The sequence below is a fragment of the Ovis aries genome, chromosome 4, assembly GCF_016772045.2.
Source record: "Ovis aries strain OAR_USU_Benz2616 breed Rambouillet chromosome 4, ARS-UI_Ramb_v3.0, whole genome shotgun sequence".
In the NCBI taxonomy this organism is placed as follows: Eukaryota; Metazoa; Chordata; class Mammalia; order Artiodactyla; family Bovidae; genus Ovis; species Ovis aries.
Genome location: NC_056057.1, coordinates 112,443,481 through 112,464,890, shown reverse-complemented (window position 1 = coordinate 112,464,890; position 21,410 = coordinate 112,443,481). Strand labels below are relative to the sequence as shown.

The 21,410-nt window shown below is 42.3% G+C and overlaps 1 protein-coding gene across 1 annotated transcript in view; it reads right to left on the bottom strand.

Annotated features, from left to right (window-relative positions):
- The window catches only part of CNTNAP2 (contactin associated protein 2), a 2,342,027-nt gene that overhangs the window by 416,673 nt on the left and 1,903,944 nt on the right, over positions 1-21,410 (bottom strand). The window contains exon 16 of the mRNA XM_042248972.2: positions 9,760-9,887. Coding sequence (XP_042104906.1) covers positions 9,760-9,887 — 128 coding nt within the window. The remainder of the gene's footprint in view (positions 1-9,759; positions 9,888-21,410) is intronic.

Here is a 21,410-nt window from a genome sequence, read left to right as displayed (position 1 = left end):
TATCTCCTATAATAAAACATCGATCTGAAGCGCTGTACTTTCCTGACTTCACTGAGTCATTGTAGTAAACCTTTGGTCCTGAGGAGATAGTGCATACATGCTAAGTTGCTTCAGCTGTGTTCGACTCTTTGTAATCCTATGGACCATAGCCCACCAGGCTCCTCTGTCCATGGGATTCTCCAGGCAAGAATACTGGAGTGGGTTGCTGTGCCTTCCTCCAGGGGATCTTCTTGACCCAGGAATCGAACCTGCATCTGTTACATCTCCCGCATTGGCAGATGGGTTCCTTTGCCACTAGTGCCACTAGTGGGGAGCCCAAAGAAATGGTGGGAACCCCTAAATTTGTAGTCAGTTGGTCATAAGAACAGGTGGCCTGGGAATTCCCTCTATACTTGCCCTTGGGGTCTGAAGAAAAGGCAGATTTCTTAGGGGCTGTGAAATCTATGCTGATGCCAGGCATTTGGTGTTAAGAGTCCTGTTGTAGCTTCACAGAGAGAACTTCAGAATGGGGTCAGTTCTATGGAGAGTGGCAAGGTGTGGGTCACTGTTAACCGAGTGGGAAGGGAAGACAGTCTCGGAAGAGTTAATATCGCAGCTGAGACCTGTAGCCCAGGTGAGGCTCGACAAGGAGAAATTTCCAGGCAGAGGAAACCAGCAGGGACAAGTTCTTGAGGTGGCAACAAGCAAAGCACATTGGAGATATGAGACCAGTGGGGCTGGAATGGATGAACTGGGGATGACCGGAGGGTGGGACAGGTCAGCCGTGGTAAGGGTTGGCATCTTAAGAGTGAAGGGTAGAAGTCATAAAGTGCTACAATCTGAATTACAGCTTTGAAAAGACCCCCTGGATAATAGGTGCATTACGATGGTGAATATGAACTTCACTCTGGAGGGCCTGTGTTTTTGTAGGCTCCTTGAAAGCAAGAAATGCAGTTTCTACTTCACTACACTCCAGGAGAGTTATGAGCAACCTAGACAGCATGTTAAAAAGCAGAGACATTACTTTGCCAACAAAGGTCCATCTAGTCAAGGCTATGATTTTTCCAGTAGTCATGTATGGCTGTGAGAGCTGGACTGTAAAGAAAGCTGAGCGCCGAAGAATTGATGCTTTTGAACTGTAGTGTTGGAGAAGACTCTTGAGAGTCCCTTGGACTGCAAGGAGGTCCAACCAGTCCATCCTAAAGGAGATCAGTCCTGAGTGTTCATTGGAAGGACTGATGCTAAAGCTGAAACTCCAGTACTTTGGCCATCTCATGTACAGAGCTGACTCATTGGAAAAGACCCTGATGCTGGGAAAGATTGAAGGTGGGAGGAGAAGGGGACGACAGAGGATGAGATGGTTGGATGGCATCACTGACTCGATGGACATGAGTCTGGGTGAACTCTGGGAGTTGGTGATGGACAGGGAGGCCTGACATGCTGTGGTCCATGGGGTCACAAAGAGTCGGACACAACTGAGCGACTGAACATTCACACGATGTCTTTGATCAATGCTGAGTATATGTATAGAAGTTACCACATAATCAAGGCTGAAATCCAAGTCTGCATGGAGAAAGATGAGGACGTAAAGGTGAGGGGAATCCCGACTCAAGCTGATCAGTGGGTGAATTGGCAGGTTACTGTGATTGAGCTTGAAAACCAGATAAAATCTAGATTAAAAAAATTCTGCCATAATTCCACGTATTTTTCAAGTCCTGTGCATTTTTTTTCCCCAAATTATAAAAAAAAAAAAAAAATTTACAATCTGGGTCAGAGGTTCAGTAAACTATGGCCTTCAGGCCAAATCCAGCCTGTTTCCTTTCTAAGTCACATTTTGTTCTAATCATCCACGTGCATCTGTTTACATATTGTCAACAACAGCTTTCACACTGCAGGGCTGAGTGGTTCTAATAGCCTGTGTGGTCCCAAAGCCTAGAATACTTCCTGTGGATCTTTTATAGAAAAGGTTAACTGACTCCCTGCTTGGATGAAAGGCTCCTTTTGTGGTTGTCGTTGGGAACAGTGAGCGCCCTGCGTGTTCTTGGGCTCTTTGTGTGTTTTGCTAGAGTCCCCCTGGTTTTCCAAGGGTAGTTTCTGAAGAAGGCAGCAAGCTAAGGGGGTGGCTTCCATTTGCTGCCAGCAAGGGCGATGAGAGAGAAGGAAAGCGGGTTCTTTGCACGGATGGATATCACTTTGGGAGCTGAGCTCCAAGCAGGGGTTGTGGTCACTAATTCCAAGTCAGGAATGAGGCTACTCACTGGGTGCCAACCCTCAGCTAGGAGAAAAGGTAGATTTTCTCCAAAAGCAGGGAAGAATTGAGGACAAAGACAGTGGGATGTAGGATAGGGAGGTGGGCAGAGCTTTCTTGTTAGCAGGCTTGTCACTCTTCCCACAATGAATGAATGTAATAACAATGGAGGGGATGACAGTCAGAGAACGCTGACCACGTGCAAAGCTGCAGGGAATTTCAGCTTAAAAGAGCCACTGCAGCGATGCAGCTGTGATTTTTCTCATTTGCAGCTGAGAGAAGGTTGTGAGCAGGAAGTAGAAGCTCAGAGAGGTTAAGGAACTGGTTCAAAGCACATGGCTGCTGAGGGAGGGAGCCGGGATGGGGAGACAGGTGTGTAGAATGCCCACATCTCCTCTATTCAACGTGCTGCTCTCCAATGCTGCTCCTCAGAGTGCGGACCACTAACCAGTGGCAGTCACAGTGGCACCTCTAGTCCTGGCCCAGACTTCCTGAATTGAAATCTGCATTTTCCCAAGATCCCCGGGTGATTTCTGAGCACGTTAACGTTTGGGAAGCAGTGATACTCAAGACCTCCAAACTTTTTCAAACTTCCACTAAGAATCCACGTTTCCATCCAAATTTCCACTTCATCAGACTTGTCACCCTCGATAAAACATAAGCTATAACCAACAAGGACCTACTGTACGAACATAGAACCCTGCTTAGTGTTATGTGGCAGCCTGGATGGGAGGGACGTTTAGGGGAGAATGGATATGTATGGTTGAGTCCCTTCACCATTCACCTGAAACCATCACAACTTGGTTAATTGGCTACACCCCAGTAGAAAATGAGACTTTAAAAAACAAACCAACAGAAACATAAACCCATCCGGGACGGGAGCCATGTCCCACTTGCCTCAGTAAAGCCTGTTTGGTTGAATTAAATTCCAGGAGTAGATACTGGACAGATAAGGAACCATTTCACCTAGTAATTTTCTTGATTCCAAGCATGTTCCACATCAGGAATTCTTAGAACCAGTGGAGCAGGCCTAACACTCTTCTGTAAGAAGATTAGAGAGATGGCTTGGAAAGTTCAGCAGAGGAACCCAGTTGTGGGGATTCAATTCACAGAACAATGTCCCTCCTGCCTCTGGGATCCTGTGACAAGTTCAGAAAGGAGGAGACTTGCTCAGCCTGGCGGATCTCCTCTGGGGGAAGGGTGATTCCTCTGAACACAAGCAGGGTTGGAAAGGCAGCCACATGCACACAAATACCACATCCATTATCAGATATCATCACATCTATTATCCTAAAGGAAATCAATTGTGAATATTCACTGGAAGGACTGATTCTGAAGCTCTGATACTTTGGCCACCTGATGTGAAAAGCTGACTCATTGGAAAAGATCCTGATGCTGGGAAAGATTGAAAGCAGGAGGACAGAAGGGGACAACAGAGGATGAGATGGTTGGATGGCATCACCGACTTGATGGACAAGAGTCTAAGAACATTCTGGGAGATAGGGAAAGACAGGGAAGCCTGGTGTGCTGCAGTTCATAGGGTGGCAAGGAGTCAGACCTGACTGAGCGACTTAACAACAACATTATCAAATAGAAATACCTTTTTTCCTCCCCAAACTGTAACTGATTTCACTGCTCATTTCCACAGTGGGTTTGCAGTTCAAGCTAAGTGGCCAAATAATATGAAAGCTGACACTTCCCTGGGGCTCTGTCCACTTCTAAACGTTTAAAATCACTCCCGAGTCTGGAGACCAGAGAGAAGCTTCCTTCTTTCTGCATCTGCCACCTTTGTCATTGGCGCTGCCCTCAGACATGCCCAGAGGGTTCAGTCCTTTCATGGGAATCAGCCTAGGTTTTGATCCTAAAAATTTCACTCTTTCTGCTAGTTCTTAGTGCCACTTCTGCTTCTCGGACAGTAGTCGCCAGTGGCAATGGCAGCAGAGGCTGGGACATTAAGAAAAAAAATAATAGGAGTTAATGGTTTCTACACACAACTGTTCTCTTTTTTTTTAACCCCCTCGTTGGATGGTGGTGGTGGTTTAGTTGCTAAGTCGTGTCTGACTATTGCGACCCCACAGACTATAGCCTGCCAGGCTCTTCTGTCCCTTGGATTCTCCAGGCAAGAATCCTGGACTGGGTTGCCATTTCCTTCTCCAGGGGATCTTCCCAACCCATGAATCGAACCCAGGTGTCCTGCATTGCAGGCAGATTCTTTACCAACTGAGCTAGAAGGGAAGCCCCTTGTTGGATACTATCAGCTAAAAAACTTCTAGAACCAGAAGTAAGAACAAAACACAAAAACCTTGAAGTCACTAACTTTCTGTCTCTGACGCTGAGCTTTCTGTCAGCTCTTCAGTCGGCTGATCCCACAGTAGGGCAAGAGGAAGTGCTCAGCACCACCTTAGTACTCCGCTTGGCTGTTGGTGGGCAGGGGCCCGGGGTCAGGATTCCAGGTCAAAGCTCTCTGTTTGGATCTCAGGATGCATCTTGGCCACTGGAAATTATTAAAGATGAAGGCTCTTGTCGAACTCTCTCCACGTGCTCTGCCATAAACAAGCTGCGAGCCCCTGGCTCGATCACTTAACCTCCCTGAAGCCAAGTTCCCATGTCTGGAAACTCAAGAGATTTGCACTGTCTGATCTCTAAGTGTCTTCCACCGCTAGAATGTTGCTGATTCTGTGTTTGTGCTTTTAGATGTACTTGACCCAAGGACATACAGCTACATCTCATGGGAAGAAATGGGGAAAGGAAAAGAGCTTGGAGCATCTTCTGAGGACACAGTTACGAGAGCGATCCAGTGTGATCCATTCTGGAATTTGCTCTGGAACCACACAGATCTCCTGGCTCCAGCTCTTATTGGCAAACCACGCAATAAGTCTATTTTCTCCCTGGTACAAAACACAAGGATATCATCACATAGAGGATGTTGGAAGAATCAGGAGAAAACGAATATAAAGTGCTTGTCACAGCCTGCCTAAGGGGCTTCCTGATGGCTCAGTGGTAAAGAATCCAGCTGCTAATGCAGGAGATGCAGGTTCGATCCTTGGGTTGGGAAGATTGCCCTGGAGTAGGAAATGGCTACCAGCTCCAGGATTCTTGTCTAGAGAATCCCAGGGACAGAGGAGCCTGGTGGGCTACAGTCCATGGTGTTGCAACTACATGACTTAGCGACTAAACCACCAGCATCACCCGCAGGCTGGGCCCTTTCCCTTTCTTGTCTCTTCCAAGCGTGAAACAGCAGAGACAAGGGCCTGTTTGAGCCCCTGGGGCCCTCTTACGGGGAATGATACTCATTTGAACCCCCCACTGAAGTGTCTTATCTTTGGAGAAACGACATGTTAGATACAGTCCTTGCTCTGTCCTTCTTGGCAAGGTTAATGGCCAGGGAAGGCCCTGGTTTATAAACATCTTACAGTAGAGGGTGGCCTTTACACATCTCTGGCACACAGGATTGCATTCCCAAAGAACATGTGTCCTCTGTCATTTGGATAAAGCTCCATCATCATCTTTATTTCTTTTGTTGTCTCTGGCCTCGGAGTGTCCTTAAATAGGATGGTGTCTGCCTTACCTTTGCTTCTTGGCCTCTCAGAATCACTTCTGCAGCTCTAAGAACCTGAACTGACATCTTAAACATCCACCGTGACTACAGCGCTCTGCCTGCCATGCTGACAGCAAGGTGGGTTTCTGGCCTGGACTCAGAGGTCCTTGGGGCTTCCCAGGTGGCGATAGTGGTAAAGAACCTGTCTGCCAAGGCAGGAGACACAAGAGATGCAGGTTTGATCCCTGTTTTGGGAAGATGCCCTGGAGGAGGAAACGGCAACCTACTCCAGTACTCTTGCCTGGAGAATTCCGTGGACAGAGGAGCTTAGTGGGTTATAGTCCGTAGGGTTGCAAAGAGTCAGACACGACTGAAATGACTTGGCACGCAGAGGTCCTTGAGTAACACGTTCTCCTGACTGTTTCTACCCAAGTGTATTCAAAACACTTGCTTTTGTAATAAACTTGCTCTTAATTAATTGTTTAAAGTCCCTGTATCCCTATAGGAGATATGAGGACTCTTTGCCTCATATGGTTGAGAATAAGACAATTATCTAGCAAGTACTTTCCTTCTACAATTAATTATAGTCTCTATATATAGTTACAAAAAGGATTTCTACCTCCCAAACCTGACATAATTTGTTTTTGAACCAATTCCATAGAAGCTCAGCAACCTCCTGCAAGAATAATTATATATTAAATTTGAAAACAATTTCTATTCTATCAGCCCTTTCGATCCTCTAAATAGATAGCTCCATTGTTTCTCCTAGGTGAGTCTGTGCGATTTAGGGTAGGGGGAGATTTGTAATTTTACGCTACTTTTTATCTTAGCTAACCATCTGTCCTCAGTCACACTTTCAGTTTCATTTAGATTTGAGGTTTCCATTTAAATGTGTTCGAATAAGAAGACACCAAAGTCTGAGGGCATCAGCATTTTACAGTGCTATATGGGAAATGCAGCAGATTCTGGAATTCACTGATTTTTCTTAGCATTTTGATTATATGGGTCTATGAGTTCAGATGAATCAAAGTAAAAATGAAACTCAGCAGGCATGATGAAATCAACTGAAGCTGCCGAAACGGTTGGTCAGAGCCCACAAAAATTGTTTCATTCTCTAAGGCTGGGGGCATAGAACCAGACCTAATTCAAGACAGAGCTTCTGAGGGCTGTCATCATTCAAGTCCTCAAATAGAGAAAGACATTCCTCAGCAGCAGATTTGGTTTTTTAAACTGTAGCTTTGCACAGACTTCAGTAAATGACACAGAGTTAATCTCTACAAACAAGAGGATATATGTACGATGTCACTTTTCAAGTTGTACAAATTAGAATTTAATTCCCCTGACATTCACGCAGTATTGGTAACTGGATGCGAGCGGGGAGAGACCCAGATGACATATATTTAAAACAATTTAATTTCTGCCTTAGACTTAGAGACGTGAATGGAGACGAGGAAACAAGCCGGACCTTGTGCAGAGGAAGCTGTGTATATCCTCTGCTCTGTCTTTCCTCTGGGAGCCTCACGGAGGCTGTGAGGGGGCACAGAAGTTTGTTGCTTAAATGACATTTTCAAAGAAATATTTTGTTCATTTGTAAAACAGAAAGGCTAGTATTTACCTTACCCAGCTCACAGGGGGCTCTATCCAAGGAAACCTCACATGAGTAAAACCTGGGAAATGCTATGATGTGGGCACTTTGTCATTACTGGGTCCACGTTAGAACATTCTGAAAAGGAAGGTGGGCATCAAAACTGCTAACTGCTACTTGGCAGTTCAGGTACGAGGTATGGAATATCGCCAGTTGCCTGCAAAAACCAAAGACTTCTCTCTCTTGGACACAAAAATATTCCACATAATTGCAGTTAAAGATTCACTGTGCTTTTGTTTGCATGAAATATCAGGTAAAAGAAGGATTTAGAAGTACTGATGAAGCTGCAGTCCTCCAAGAAGCTGGAGGCCATACAGTGTCAGTGAGCAGGACAGCTCTTTGTCTATCAGCCGTCCTAAGAATGTTTCTAAGAGCAACAGCCTTGGGAGAAAAATACAAATGAACACTGACCACCAGACTTCTGCTATTTCCCCTTTTAAATATAAAGTCTTCCTGAAACATGTATCACTTCTTTCTTCAGCATCAGCTGCAATACTTTTATATCACAAATCTATTAAATTATCAAACATTTTGTGTTTTCCAATACTTTTGTATGTGCTTTTCACAAAACATGACTTTTTTTTTTAATTCACAGAATACCTAGTAAAGTGCTAGATAAATAGCAGACACTTAATAAATTCTTCCTGAGGACTGATTTAGTATGAGCAAACATGCTAATATTAGCTATAAACTGTTAATATACTCCCACATATACTATTTAATGTAGCTGGGATCTTTTCTTTAAGAATGGTAACAAAAATCTGCAGAAGCTGGATTTCATAACTATATTGAGCTAATTCATTACTTAAGGGGAACCCCTTATCTAGTTCAAAGCTAATTTCATGATTAGAACTGATAAGTGAGAATATCTTTATATATTAATGAGTAATTATGACGAAAAGAAACTGATTTTCACTGGACAACACATGAGAACCTGCCTATTTTGAGCATGACACTATAATCCATCTCTCAAAATATGTTTAAAATGCATCTATATTATTATTTTATGTCAATATCTTTTTCTTAAGCAGTTGAAACTAATTTCTTATCATACAGTTCTGTTAAAGTTGACTTGACAAAAGAAGTATTATTGTCTAGTAAATGCATGATAAAGTTCTTTTGACCAACTTAATTTTAAGGATAGTGCATTCATTTTCCGTATGTAAAAAGAGAAAAATCAGAACAGGCTCCATCTCTCCTTTGTATCTGGTACATCGTGTGGTTTAATTGCCGACAGCCTCAATGTACTAAGCAGTAAGCAGCTGAGCATGCATCGTTACATTCCTTAGGACACTTCCTTGAGTGGATGCAAGAATTCATTATATTGAGTAGGTCTAATTTTCCCTTTATTTATGGAAGCGGTAATTACAGTCCATCTCACAGAATGCTTCGCTAGGAGGACTCCAGATCCGGGCACTAAAATCTTTGTGGCCTCCTCAGGAGAAGTTGGGATGTGGGTGGTATTCTCAGCACCACAGCTGAGAAAAAGAGGGATCTGCCTGAGGTCTCCACCAAGTCAGTTACCCAGGGAACAGAATCCAGGTCTCCTGATGCCCTGCACACAATCACAAAAGCACAGAACTCCCGGAAGGGTTGCCCAAATCACGTGTGCCAACAAGAAGAGGGGAAATGAGACCCAGGATGCTCATCGCAGAATCCCCATAGCAACCTGTCATCATCTCCCTCTGACTGCACATAAAGCACACTGAAGGGTATCACTGAGCATAAAATCCTGATGGTACCCTTAATTAGGTGGGATCACTGCTCTCACTCCCTGACTTCCTGCAGCCCCAAATTCCTTTCTGTGGTGCCGAAACTCGAAAGCAAGATGTAGTTACAGAAACACTCTTTGGCTTACAAGGGACCATCAAGCTCTGATGATGATGAAACTTGATAGCAATAATGTCAAACTTTATATGACCATAATCCGAGTTTACAATGATACATTAAGCCATAATGTGACTATTTATATCACCATAAACTGAGTTTATGGTGATATAAATAGTCATGCTAATGGCATTAACAGCAGCACTCAGTGGAATCACAGCTGTTGAGTGCTGCTTATGCTATTAGCTTTGCTGCTTATATCACCATAAGCTTAGGTAGTCACAGTCGTTACCTACAAATATACAAGAAAGATGAACGTCCACGCTTTATGCCCAGATCTAGGCTCCAATACTGGGGATATTTTAGCTGTCACCCTCCTCCATGTATTAAGGTCTACTTAGCCCTCTATTTGGCTCTGTTTATACCAAAGAGCAATCTGTTTTTCTGCCAACCTCTGATTTGCCAGGAAACACTATTTAAAATTGATAAGAAGGTGCAAGCCACCACTGCAGGCACACTTACTGTCTCCTTGGCAGCGCAGGGGACCCACACTCAGTTTGGCTTCTGAGCCTTGCCGGTCGGTATCTCCAACCACCACCTGGCTGACGGGCAGGTGATCTTTGTAGGATAAGAAACCAGCATCCTTTCTCCTGAATCACAAGGAAAGACAAACACACGAGGAGGCTACGTTAGAAACACATCTTTTCTGATTATTGTTTAAGTTGTCCGACAAATGACCACATTCCAATAACAGCTCAGAGAACCACAGTTAAAGAGTTGCTCGTCTCTTCCACTTGGTGGTTTTGCAACTCATGGCTCAGAAGCAACTGTGACCTCTTTGCTTTCCGGAAAACAGAACTGACGCCCTGCTTTCCGGAGTCACAACCAGGACACAGCACACTGTTTCAGGCTGAGTGTAGACTACCACGTTGCTTGAAGCACTCACATCAAACACCTGAGCATGTGTGCAGTTTGCTGCTGTCATGGAATCGAGAGTTCAACAAAGTCAACGAGATCTCTTGCGTAAAATGAGAAACAAAGCCCTATTAAAAAAAATACCCTTGTCTCTTTAATTGCTTTCTTTCCTGCTGTGCATCAGCTAAATAAGAGACACTTTTTGTTTCTTCATCTCTTGTTTATTTTAACAACCAAAAGACTTTAAGTTTCCAACACAGAGCAGGTGCTCACTAAGTGTCTATTTCCATCTATAATGAGGAGTGGAGTTTAGATGCAAGCCCAACCTGGCTTTTTTTCTTGGATTTCTCCGCCTGTTTATGCTTATCTTGCCATCTTGTTTCAGGCCTCCTAACTCAACTCTGTACCCACCCTAAACAGAGGGAGAGGGCAAGGCTAGTTGTGAAGCACTGAGTCTAGGATGAAGCATAGACATACACAAGATGTCCTTGGGGATGGAGCCACGGTGAGTTATGTGGCAGGACAGATTTTACCTTGGCAGGAAATGCCTGGCCCTCATCCTCTTTTTGCACTGCTGCGGCTGAGAGATCCCCTGACTTGGGGCTGGATGGCTGGGAGGTGCACAACAGGATCAAGTCATTCCACAGATTTATCTTTTTGCATGATTTTGCACACTGCTCGGCCTAAATGTAAATGAGAATTTTGAAACCGTATGTGCAACTGATCACAGGAGAGACAACTGATTTTGGATGACGGAAGAACGAGAGAGAGAGTTCAGTAGTCAGGTGAAAGATCTGCCAGTTGCCTCTCTTGCTGGCAATTGAGGAGAAGCAAACTTGGAGACCTGCCTCCAAAATGCTGTGCTGTTAGCAGCAGTTAATGGCTCCTCTGACTTTCTAGAACGTCACTGAACACACGCTCCCTCGTGTGTCAGGACCCACAGAAACCCAGGAAGGAGTCACAGAATTTAGCCAGTGGACCCCAGACAAGTTTATTTTCCACTGCTTTGGTTATGTCAGTGTTTCCAAGATAAAGTTAACTTAAAAAAAAAAAATCAAATGAGAACAAGATCATGCAGAAAAGCACTGTGGCTCTTACTGACATTGCAGCTACTGATGATCCAGCCTCAAATAATTTGTAAGCCCACCTCCTGGTGACTCAGACAGTAAAGAATCTGCCTGCAATGCAGGAGACCTGGGTTCAATCCCTGGATCAGGAAGATCCTCTGGAGAAGGGAGTGGCTACCCACTCCAGCATTCTTGCCTGGAGAATTCCATGGACAGAGGAGCCTGGTGGGCTATAGTCTGTGGGGTCACAAAAGAGTTGGACACGACTGAGTGACTAACACTTTCACTCCTTATATTAGAAGTTCTATCAGTTAATATTATGTCAGAGAGGGAAGAAAGTCTTTGCTATTAAATTTTCATATTTAGTGTTTCTTAAGGGACAATAAATGCAAACACCCTTATAATCTGACAGTCTACTGGAATAATGTACCTTCCTGTGGAATGTCAGGTTGAGATTCTCTACCAGTTCATTATCATCTAAGTAAGGGATCTGCAAGCTAAGAGCTGAGAAAAATTCATCTTGTTCCTTTTTCTGGGATGGACCATAAGCTATTTAAAATTTGTTTTAAACAGTTGAAAAGAAATCCAAAGCAGGGCAATATTTTATGCCATATGAAAATTATATAAAAATCAAAGTCAGTGTCCATATGTAAAATTTTACTGAAATAAAACTTCTAATTTTTTTAAAAAATTTCCTTTTTAATTTTTCTTTCTTTTTTACATATCGTCTATGGTGTCTCCAGGTTACATCAGCAGAGTTGAATAGCTGTGATAGAGACCATATGGCCCTCAATGCCTAAAATATTGTCTGGCCCTTTAAGAACATGCTGTCAACTCTTACTCCAAATCATCAGTATCCATTTTTCCTTTGGGAACTGATTGGTCAAATATCCCACTGATAATCACGGTGGCCTAATGTGCAACTTATCCCACAGTTGAGTGTAGGGTTAGGGAAGGGACATGAGACTATCTTTGAGGTGGGGGGAGAAAAAAAACCATTTAAGCTGACATTTATTCACTCTAGCAGTGAGAAGGCAATGGCACCCCACTCCAGTACTCTTGCCTGGAAAATCCCATGGACAAAGGAGCCTGGTGGGCTGCAGTCCATGGGGTTGCTAGGAGTTGGACACAATTGAGCAAATTCACTTTCACTTTTCACTTTTATGCACTGGAGAAGGAAATGGCAACCCACTCCAGTGTTCTTGCCTGGAGAATCCCAGGGACAGGGGAGCCTGGTGGGCTGCCATCTATGGGGTCGCGCAGAGTCGGACACGACTGAAGCGACTTAGCAGCAGCAGCAGCAACAGCAGTGAGAAATAACTTAGAACTTATTAAAAATCAATGTTTTGATTGAGGTTGCACTACGTGACCGCCACATGTCAGGATGCTCAACATCTTTACCTGATACTTGGTATCACCAGTTCATTTATGATGAATGAGAAAGTGACTACTTTATAACAAATCTTGTGCTAATAAAAGAGTAGTTTGAAAACAAATGCTTGGAAATATTCCAATCACTATGTAATATTATTGCCAAAATTGATACGTGCGGGCTTCCCTGGTGGCTCAGATGGTAAAGCGTCTACCTACAATGCGGGAGATCCGGGTTCAGTCCCTGGGTCAGGAAGATCTCCTGGAGAAGGAAATGGCAACTCACTCCAGTACTCCTGCCTGGAGAATCCCATGGACGGAGGAGCCTGGTAGCTACAGTCCATGGGGTCACAAAGAGTCGGACATGACTGAGCGACCTCGTGTCCGACTCCTAGCGACCCCATGGACTGCAGCCCACCAGGCTGTGCATAATCTCAAAAGAATTTACATATCTATATACTTCTACAACTTAGAAACATAGTTTTAAAATATATGTAATAAATTGGTAAATGTAGAGTTCCAATGGATTTTGGATTTATATTAATTACTTAGCAAATAAAACTGACTCAGAGATGATAGAAATTTACTACATTTTATCAAAACCTTTGCATTTTTGGTCAATAAAGCTGAAAAATTAACATCATGATTCATTTGAAAATATACTTTTATCTAGTTTGTTATATGTACCTTGAGGTAATATTTTTCAACTGTGCTAGCCAATAAAGTCAAGTGTCAAAATGAAAAAAAAAAAACACAATAGAGGCAGATCTTCAAATTAGTAACTCAAGACTATTAACGCGATTCATGGGGTCGCAAAGAGTCGGACACGATTGAGCGACTGAACTGAACTGAACCACATCACAGTTATAAAACCAATTAAAGGCAAAAATGATTAATTTCTGTTACTATTTTAGAAAAAATATTAATGTTAACTTTATTTCATTTTAAAAAATTTTGTTTTATATTGAACATAAAATGTTATGTCTTATTTTTATACTTATTTATAAATATGTATTCAAAAATTTTGAAAAATAGGAAAAGGATCAAAACTAGGAACACTGCTCTAATTCATAGGAAACAATAACAACAATAGGGTATCTACCACTGAGCACCTGTGTACACTACGCTGTTTCTTGTAGACAGCATCTAATCTGAAATCAATTCTTCCATAGAGGCATCATTATCCCCATTTAACTGACGAGAATCAGATAATTTATCTTGACCAAGGTCACCAGCTCAATAACCATAGTGTCTGGATTCAGTTCTAGATTATCTGGATCCTAATCAAGGATTTTCCAAGGGGCGGGGGATGGAGAGGAAAAGCAAAACAGAAGAAAACCAAGAAGCAACTATGTTAATTCAAAACCCTTTTTATTTTCATTTACAGGTGAAATGAAATTGTACTTTTAAAGATATACTTAGCTATCTTGAAATGTTGAAAAAATTATTTATAATTAGTAAATGCAAAGGTACTATAATGTTATATTCACAAACATCCCCTGCACCATCAACATACTTAGTAAAAGTGATCTAGAACTACTCCAGACCCCTAACTAATCACCATCTTTAGTGGTACATAGAAGTTTACAAAAGGTTACAATTCAGCTAATACACAAACCCCCCTTAGCCGCAGGGATATGTTCCAAGACACCCAGTGGATGGCTGAAATCATGGATAGTACTGAACCCTGTATGTACTATGCTTTTTCCTATGTTATTCAGTTGCTAAGTCATATCTGACTCTTTGAGACCCCGTGGACTACAGCACGCCATGCTTCCCTGTCCTACTATCTCCTGGAGTTTGCTCAAATTCATGTCCATTGAGTCAGTGACGCCATCCAACCACCTCATCCTCTACCACCCTCTTCTCCTTTTGCCTTCAATCTTTCCCAGCATCAAGGTATTTTAAAATGAGTCAGCTCTTTGCATCACAAGGCCAAAGTATTGGAGCTTCAACTTCAGCAGCAGTCCTGCCAGTGAATATTCAGGGTTAATTTTCTTTAGGATTGACTGGTTTGATCTCCTTGCAGTCCAAGGAACTCTCAAGAGTCTTCTCAGTTCAGTTCAGTCACTCAGTCATGTCCGACTCTTTGCAGCCCCATGGACTGCAGCACACCAGGCCTCCGTGTCCATCACCAACTCCCAGAGCTTGCTCAAACTCATGTCCATAGTCGGTGATGCCATCCAACCGTCTCATCCTCTGTTGTCCCCTTCTCCTTCTGCCCTCAATCTTCCCCAGCATCAGGGTCTTTTCCAGTGAGTCAGTTCTTCGCATCAGGTGGCCAAAGGATTGGAGTTTCAGCTTCAGCATCAGTCCTTCAAATGAATATTCAGGACTGATTTCCTTTAGGATTGACTGGTCTGATCTCCTTGCAGTCCCAGGGACTCTTAAGAGTCTTCTCCAACACCACAGTTCAAAAGCATCAATTCTTTGGCGCTCAGCTTTCCTTATAGTCCACCTCTCACATCTATACGTGACTACTGGAAAAACCATAGTTTTGAAGCGTCTTCTCCAGCATCACAATTTGAAAGCTTTTACCTATACCTACTCTATACATCTGTGATAAAGAGTAACTTATAAATGAGGTAAAATATGGGATTAACACCTAATGGTAAAATAAGACAGTTATAACAATATAGCATTATAAAGATGTGAGTGTGGCCTCTCACACACACATACAGCATCTTAATGCCTTTTCCATCCTAACTAAGCACTGTGGTATGACTTTTGCAGTCTGAGGTGTGATAGCAAAACTATCACACATTTCTTCTCCCTTCTTCACGATCTCATGGATAGAAGGTCCATTCTTACCATAAACCTCAGCAACCTCACCATCTGGTTTTCTTTCCTTATTAAATCACTGCCGTTTCACTTAAGGGCAGTACTCAATGGCTTCTCTTTGGCATACCTGAATTGCCAGCATTGCTACTCTTGCGCTTTGGGGTCATTATTAAGAAAAATGAACAGCAGAAGTGCAATACCATGATAGTCCATCTGATAACCCAGAAGGCGAATAAGAGACCATCTTGGTGAAACATGCTGGACAAAGGGTTGATTCCCTTTCTAAGCGGATGCAGAAGGATGTCATCAGATTTCATCACACTGCTCAAAACAGCGCAATTTAAAACAACTGAATTGTTGATTTCCGAAATCTTCCACTTAATACTTTCAGATCATTGTTGACTGAGGTTAACTGAAACCTCATAAAGCAAAACCTCGGATGAGGGACTACTGTAGGGATAACCCTCAGATACTCCTTAAACCAAGAAAATAGGACAGAATAATCAGCTGAGAAAAAAAAAAATATATATATATACAAAGTTACCTTCTCAATCATTTTTGATAAGGGATATAAATAGGGCTCCAGAGATTTTAAAGTCTCAAACAGCTGAGTTTCAAACTCACAAAACAGTCAACTCCACTGGAAACAAATTGGTTGCAGAAACAAATTCACGGGTGGCAATAAAGTGGCTTGACTAGCACCAAGCGTCTGGTGTGCTCCTGCAGCATAACCCACTTTCAAAAACTGATGTGTGAGGGGATAGAAAATAAACTGAGACCTCAAGAGGCTCCCTTCCAAACACCTATAAGACTTCTATCTTAGCACCAGCGTGAAAATTATTTAGCAAGCAAAACAAGACTTCATTGAAAGTTATGATCTTTAACGATCGAGGTCAATCTAATTTAGAGAGATATTCAGTAACTATTTATCATGTTAGCATAATCTAATTACATCTGTTGCTGGGCTGGTACACTAAAAAAATTCTATCATGCATTTCCAATAGGCCCTGGACTCAGACTCTCCTGTAATCTTTTTATTAGTGTTGTTATTAAAAGAAAACTTGATTCTACAGAATTTGCTTCTCTAACCTGGCATGATGGTTCTTTTACTTCAGTACTATTTTCCTGAGGAATTCTGTCTTATTCTGCTGCTCCTCCCTCGCCTTCTTTTCTTTTCCTGCTGAGAAAGCAAACAAGCCTCTGGGCAGATTGGTCTTGCCCTCAGCTCAGTAAAAAAAACAAAAACAAAAAACCCCGAAGGAAAATAAACTGTCTAAGCTTCTGCAATTATAAGCTTGCTTTTCTACCAGATGTTATAAAAGTGACCACACTAGGAGTACGTTCCATAATTCTAGCAGAGAAGAATCCTCTTGCTTTATGAAGTTTTAGAAGTACTTGGTGACTTAAACACATAGAATTAGTCAGTGAACCTTCACGTATTCCCATCACAGAATCACCTCGGTAGAAATTTCTGGAAGAATCCAGGAAGTCAAATATTTAGCTACAGAGGATGTCACAAAAAGAGACATAGAAATGGGAACTAAGCACATGAGAAGATACTTAATATTATTAGTCATTAGAGACATGAAATTACAAGTCTCCTGAGATGCCACATTACTCCCATCAGGGTAGCTATAGTAGAGAGGACAGATGAATAACAAGTGTTGAGAAGGATTGGAGGAAGCTAAAACCATCACTCATCACTGATGAGATTGTAAAGTGGTGCAATCGCTTTTGAAAGCAGTTTGGTAGTTTCTAAAAAGTTAAACATTGGTTTATCATACGAAGCCAGAATTCCATTCCTGGTATCTACCTAAAGAAGAGCGTATGTCCACACAAAGACTTTTAGGTAGATGATTACAGAAGCTTTAATCACAATAGCCTCAAAGTGGAAGCAACCCAAATGCCCATCAACCAGCAAATGGATAAACTAAGACAGTATATCTATACAACAGAACATCGTTCAACAATAAAAGAAATACAATGTGAACCCATACAACACAAAATGAATAAACCGCAAAAACTTGATGCTAAGGGAAAGAAGTCAGATACAGAAGACCACATATGCCATAATTCTGTCCACATGAATTGTCCAGAAAAGACAAACATGTAAAGATAGGTAGATTAACGGGTGCCAGGGTCTGGGGATAGGAATAAGGGTCAGTGGCAAATTCCCGAACTACCTTTCAAATAGGAACTGTATCTCATTCATCGAAAACCAAACATCCATGGTTTACCAGGACAAGCCTAAAAGTAAAATTCTCTTCAACTGTCACCATTTGCAACTCTAATCTCCTGGAAATGCCAGTACTTTATAGCATCAAATCTTCAAAGACTGTTTCTAAACTTCTGGGAGTATTTTATGCAATTTTTGGCTCAAACAATATGTTCACATTACCCGTAAGTCTTTGTATCTTTCCTCTGGATCCCTTATATCTCCTAATAGCCATTCCCGTGCTGCTTTGGAAAACGTTGTTGCCGTTGTTTAGTCCCTAAGTCGTGTCTGACTGTTTGCAATTCCAGGGACTCCAGTATGGAGTGGATTGCCATTTCAGGAAAAGTAGATTTTACTTTTTCCATAACAAATACTCAGAAAAAGCAGGTCAGATGGATGTGGCCGAGCTGGCAGAGTAGGAACACCCTGAACTCACCTCCTTCATGGGCACAGCAACGTAGCAACTCTTTCCAGATTGACTGTCCATGAGAATGACCCGAAGACCAGCGGCAAAGATTTTTCACGACTGCAGACATAGAAAGCAACCACAAGATGGGGAGGAGTGCAAACGAGGCGGAGTCGAGACCTACCTTCCTGGGTGGGGTGGTGGGTTAGTCACCGAGTTGTGTCCCACCCCTGCAACCCTATGGACGGCAGCCCCCCCAGGCTCCTCTGTCCATGGGATTCTCCAGGCAAGAACACTGGAGTGGGTTGCCACTTCCTTCTCCAGGGGATCTTCCCCACCCAGGGACTGAACTCAGATTTCTTGTGTCTCTTGCATTGGCAGGCAGATTCTTTACCACTGAGCCACATGGGAAACCCAGGGTTACAGACAGTTTTAGCTAACATATTTGTTCTGAATTAAGTGAGAATTTTTACTCTTTTGTTTGTTTGTTTGTTTTTGTTCCTGAACTCCATCTTTCTTTATCTTCTCTTCCCAGGGAAGAGAAGTGCAATCTACTGCCTTTCCTTTAATAGGATATTAATGCTTTCATTCTTCCTCTGTCCTCACCCCTATTTAAACCATGTTCAGAGAATAATGTGACAAACCTTTTATTTTTTCATTCATGTTTAATTAAAGTGATGCCTTCATGAGGCAAAAGACTGCTCTTAAAAATCAGATGTCTATGAATGATAGAGGCTGGACTGGGCAGAAAGAGGACTATTCCTAATATCTTTGAAACAACTCCATGGAGGTGATCACATGCTCTTAAAATAGCAGGCCTACCATCACATGGAGGAAGTTGGCCAGTTCCTTTATGTTTGTTTAGAAAAATCAGGATCAGAAGTCAATGCCTTTGTTCACAGTGCACATGAGGCTGTCTCATTATAAGCTGAAATAAACAACACAGCTATCTGATACACATAAAGTCAGTTCAGTTCAGTTCAGTTGCTCAGTCATGTCCAACTCTTTGCGATCCCATGAATTGCAGCATGCCAGGCCTCCCTGTCCATCACGAAATCCTGGAGTTTATTCAAACTCATGTCCATTGAGTCGGTGATGCCATCCAGCCATCTCATCCTCTGTTGTCACCTTCTCCTCCTGCCCCCAATCCCTCCCAGCATCAGAGTCTTTTCCAATGAGTCAACTCTTCGCATGAGGTGGCCAAAGTACTGGAGTTTCAGCTTTAGTATCAGTCCTTCCAAAGAAATCCCAGGACTGATCTCCTTTAGGATGGACTGGTTGGATCTCCTTGCATTCCAAGGGACTCTCCAGAGTCTTCTCCAACATCACACTTCAAAAGCATCAATTCTTTGGCACTCAGCTTTCTTCACAGTCCAACTCTCTCATCCATACATGACCACTGGAAAAACCATAGCCTTGACTAGATGGACCTTTATTGGCAAAGTACTGTCTCTGCTTTTCAATATGCTGTCTAGGTTGGTTATAACTTTCTTCCAAGGAGTAAGCGCCTTAATTTCATGGCTACAGTCACCATCTGCAGTAATTTTGGAGCCCCCAAAATAAAGTCTGACACTGTTTCCCCGTCTATTTCCCATGAAGTGAAGGGACCAGATGCCATGATCTTCGTTCTCTGAATGTTGAGCTTTAAGCCAACTTTTTTGCTCTCCTCTTTCACTTTCATCAAGTGGCTTTTTAGCCCCTCTTCACTTTCTGCCATAAGGGTGGTGTCATCTGCATATCTGAGGTTATTGATATTTCTCCCGGCAATCTTGATTCCAGCTTGTGCTTCCTGCAGCCCAGTGTTTCTCATGATGTACTCTGCATAGAAGTTAAATAAGCAGGGTGACAATATACAGCCTTGACGTACTCCTTTTCCTATTTGGAACCAGTCTGTTGTTCCATGTCCAGTTCTAACTGTTGCTTCCTGATGTGCATATAGGTTTCTCAAGAGGCAGGTCAGGTGGTCTGGTCCAAGGGAAGGAGCAGCGGCTATGCTTTGCTAGAGCAGCCATGAAGAGATACCCCACGACCACGGCAAGAGAAACCCAAGTAAGATGGTAGGTGTTGCGAGAGGGCATAAGAAGGCAGACACATAATCACAGAAAACTAGCCAATCTGATCACACGGACCACAGCCTTGTCTAACTCAGTGAAACTAAGCCAGGCTGTGTGAGGCCACCCAAGACACAATAAAGTAGAACTTTAAAAATACTTCTAATGGTGTCCTCAATCTCCACTGACTACTGTGCTTTCCTCAATGGATGTAAGGTAGTGTTTTCTACAAAGCAATTAAAACAACCATCACAATTAGATCTTTAGAATTCCGGAATATGTCCCCTATGAAATGAAAGTAATTACAAATTCAATTACTCCTTTTCAGTGGGAATAGCTTAGGCCTTTTGTAAATGCATGACAATTATCTGTTCAGTTTAGAATCTCTTAGAAAGCCTTTGTAACCATTTCAGGATTCTAGGCAAATTGTTCTTTTTTGATTTTCCTTCTGGAATGCAAGTTCCCTGAGGCCAGATATATTGTCTCCTGCAACTTTATAAGCCAAATACCAGTGCACCTAAAAGTGGCTCATTCCATATGTTTCATGACTGAACAAATACATGAATAAACATAGAAGTCGAGTAGGCACAATCCTACAATAGTCTTCAGTAGTGCTGACTATCAATGCTAAGCAATGAGAAAGAGATCTTTCTTATAATTGGAGTTCCTTGAAAGCTCTTGTAACACTTTCATTATTTCTTTTCTGTAATTGAAGTTTTATTTTTTCTTTAGAAAGTAGTATTCAATTAGACGTTTCATGTATAATTAATACAGGGGAAATAATTAAATCTTAAAGACAGGAGTCTGATTGCCACTCTGAGTCTGTAAAAGTAAGTTACTAAATTTATCTGGGCCATTGTTTCTTTACATAGGTAAGTTATATATATTTTGGTTTTGAAGAGTATCAGAATATGCAGCTCTAAAATATGCCTCTTTGCCATGTAGAGTATTTTGAACTAAAGGCCACTGAGATCAGTAGACTCAAGAAAAACTCCAAATATAGGACACACGTTTTCTTTTTGTAAAGGAAAATTTTGTTTGTAGAGATGTCTCTCTCCTGCACCTGGAATAAAATGGCTCTTAATGGCTTTTTTCAGTGAAGAAGATACTGACTTAAACCTACATAACAAATCTTACTAAACAACTCTTGTTTACCATGCTTTCCCTGGTCATTTTCTCATAACTTGCCTCCCCAACCCAGAAGCCCTGAACCCCTTGTCTTTTGGCTTAAGATGGTGTATGAGCCCAAGTTCTAACTATTGCTTCGGTTATTCATCACTGGGTGCTTCCATAGGTACATAAACGATGTACATGTTAACAAACATGTTCTCTTTGTCTTTCTCTTGCTAGTTTTAAGGACCCCAACT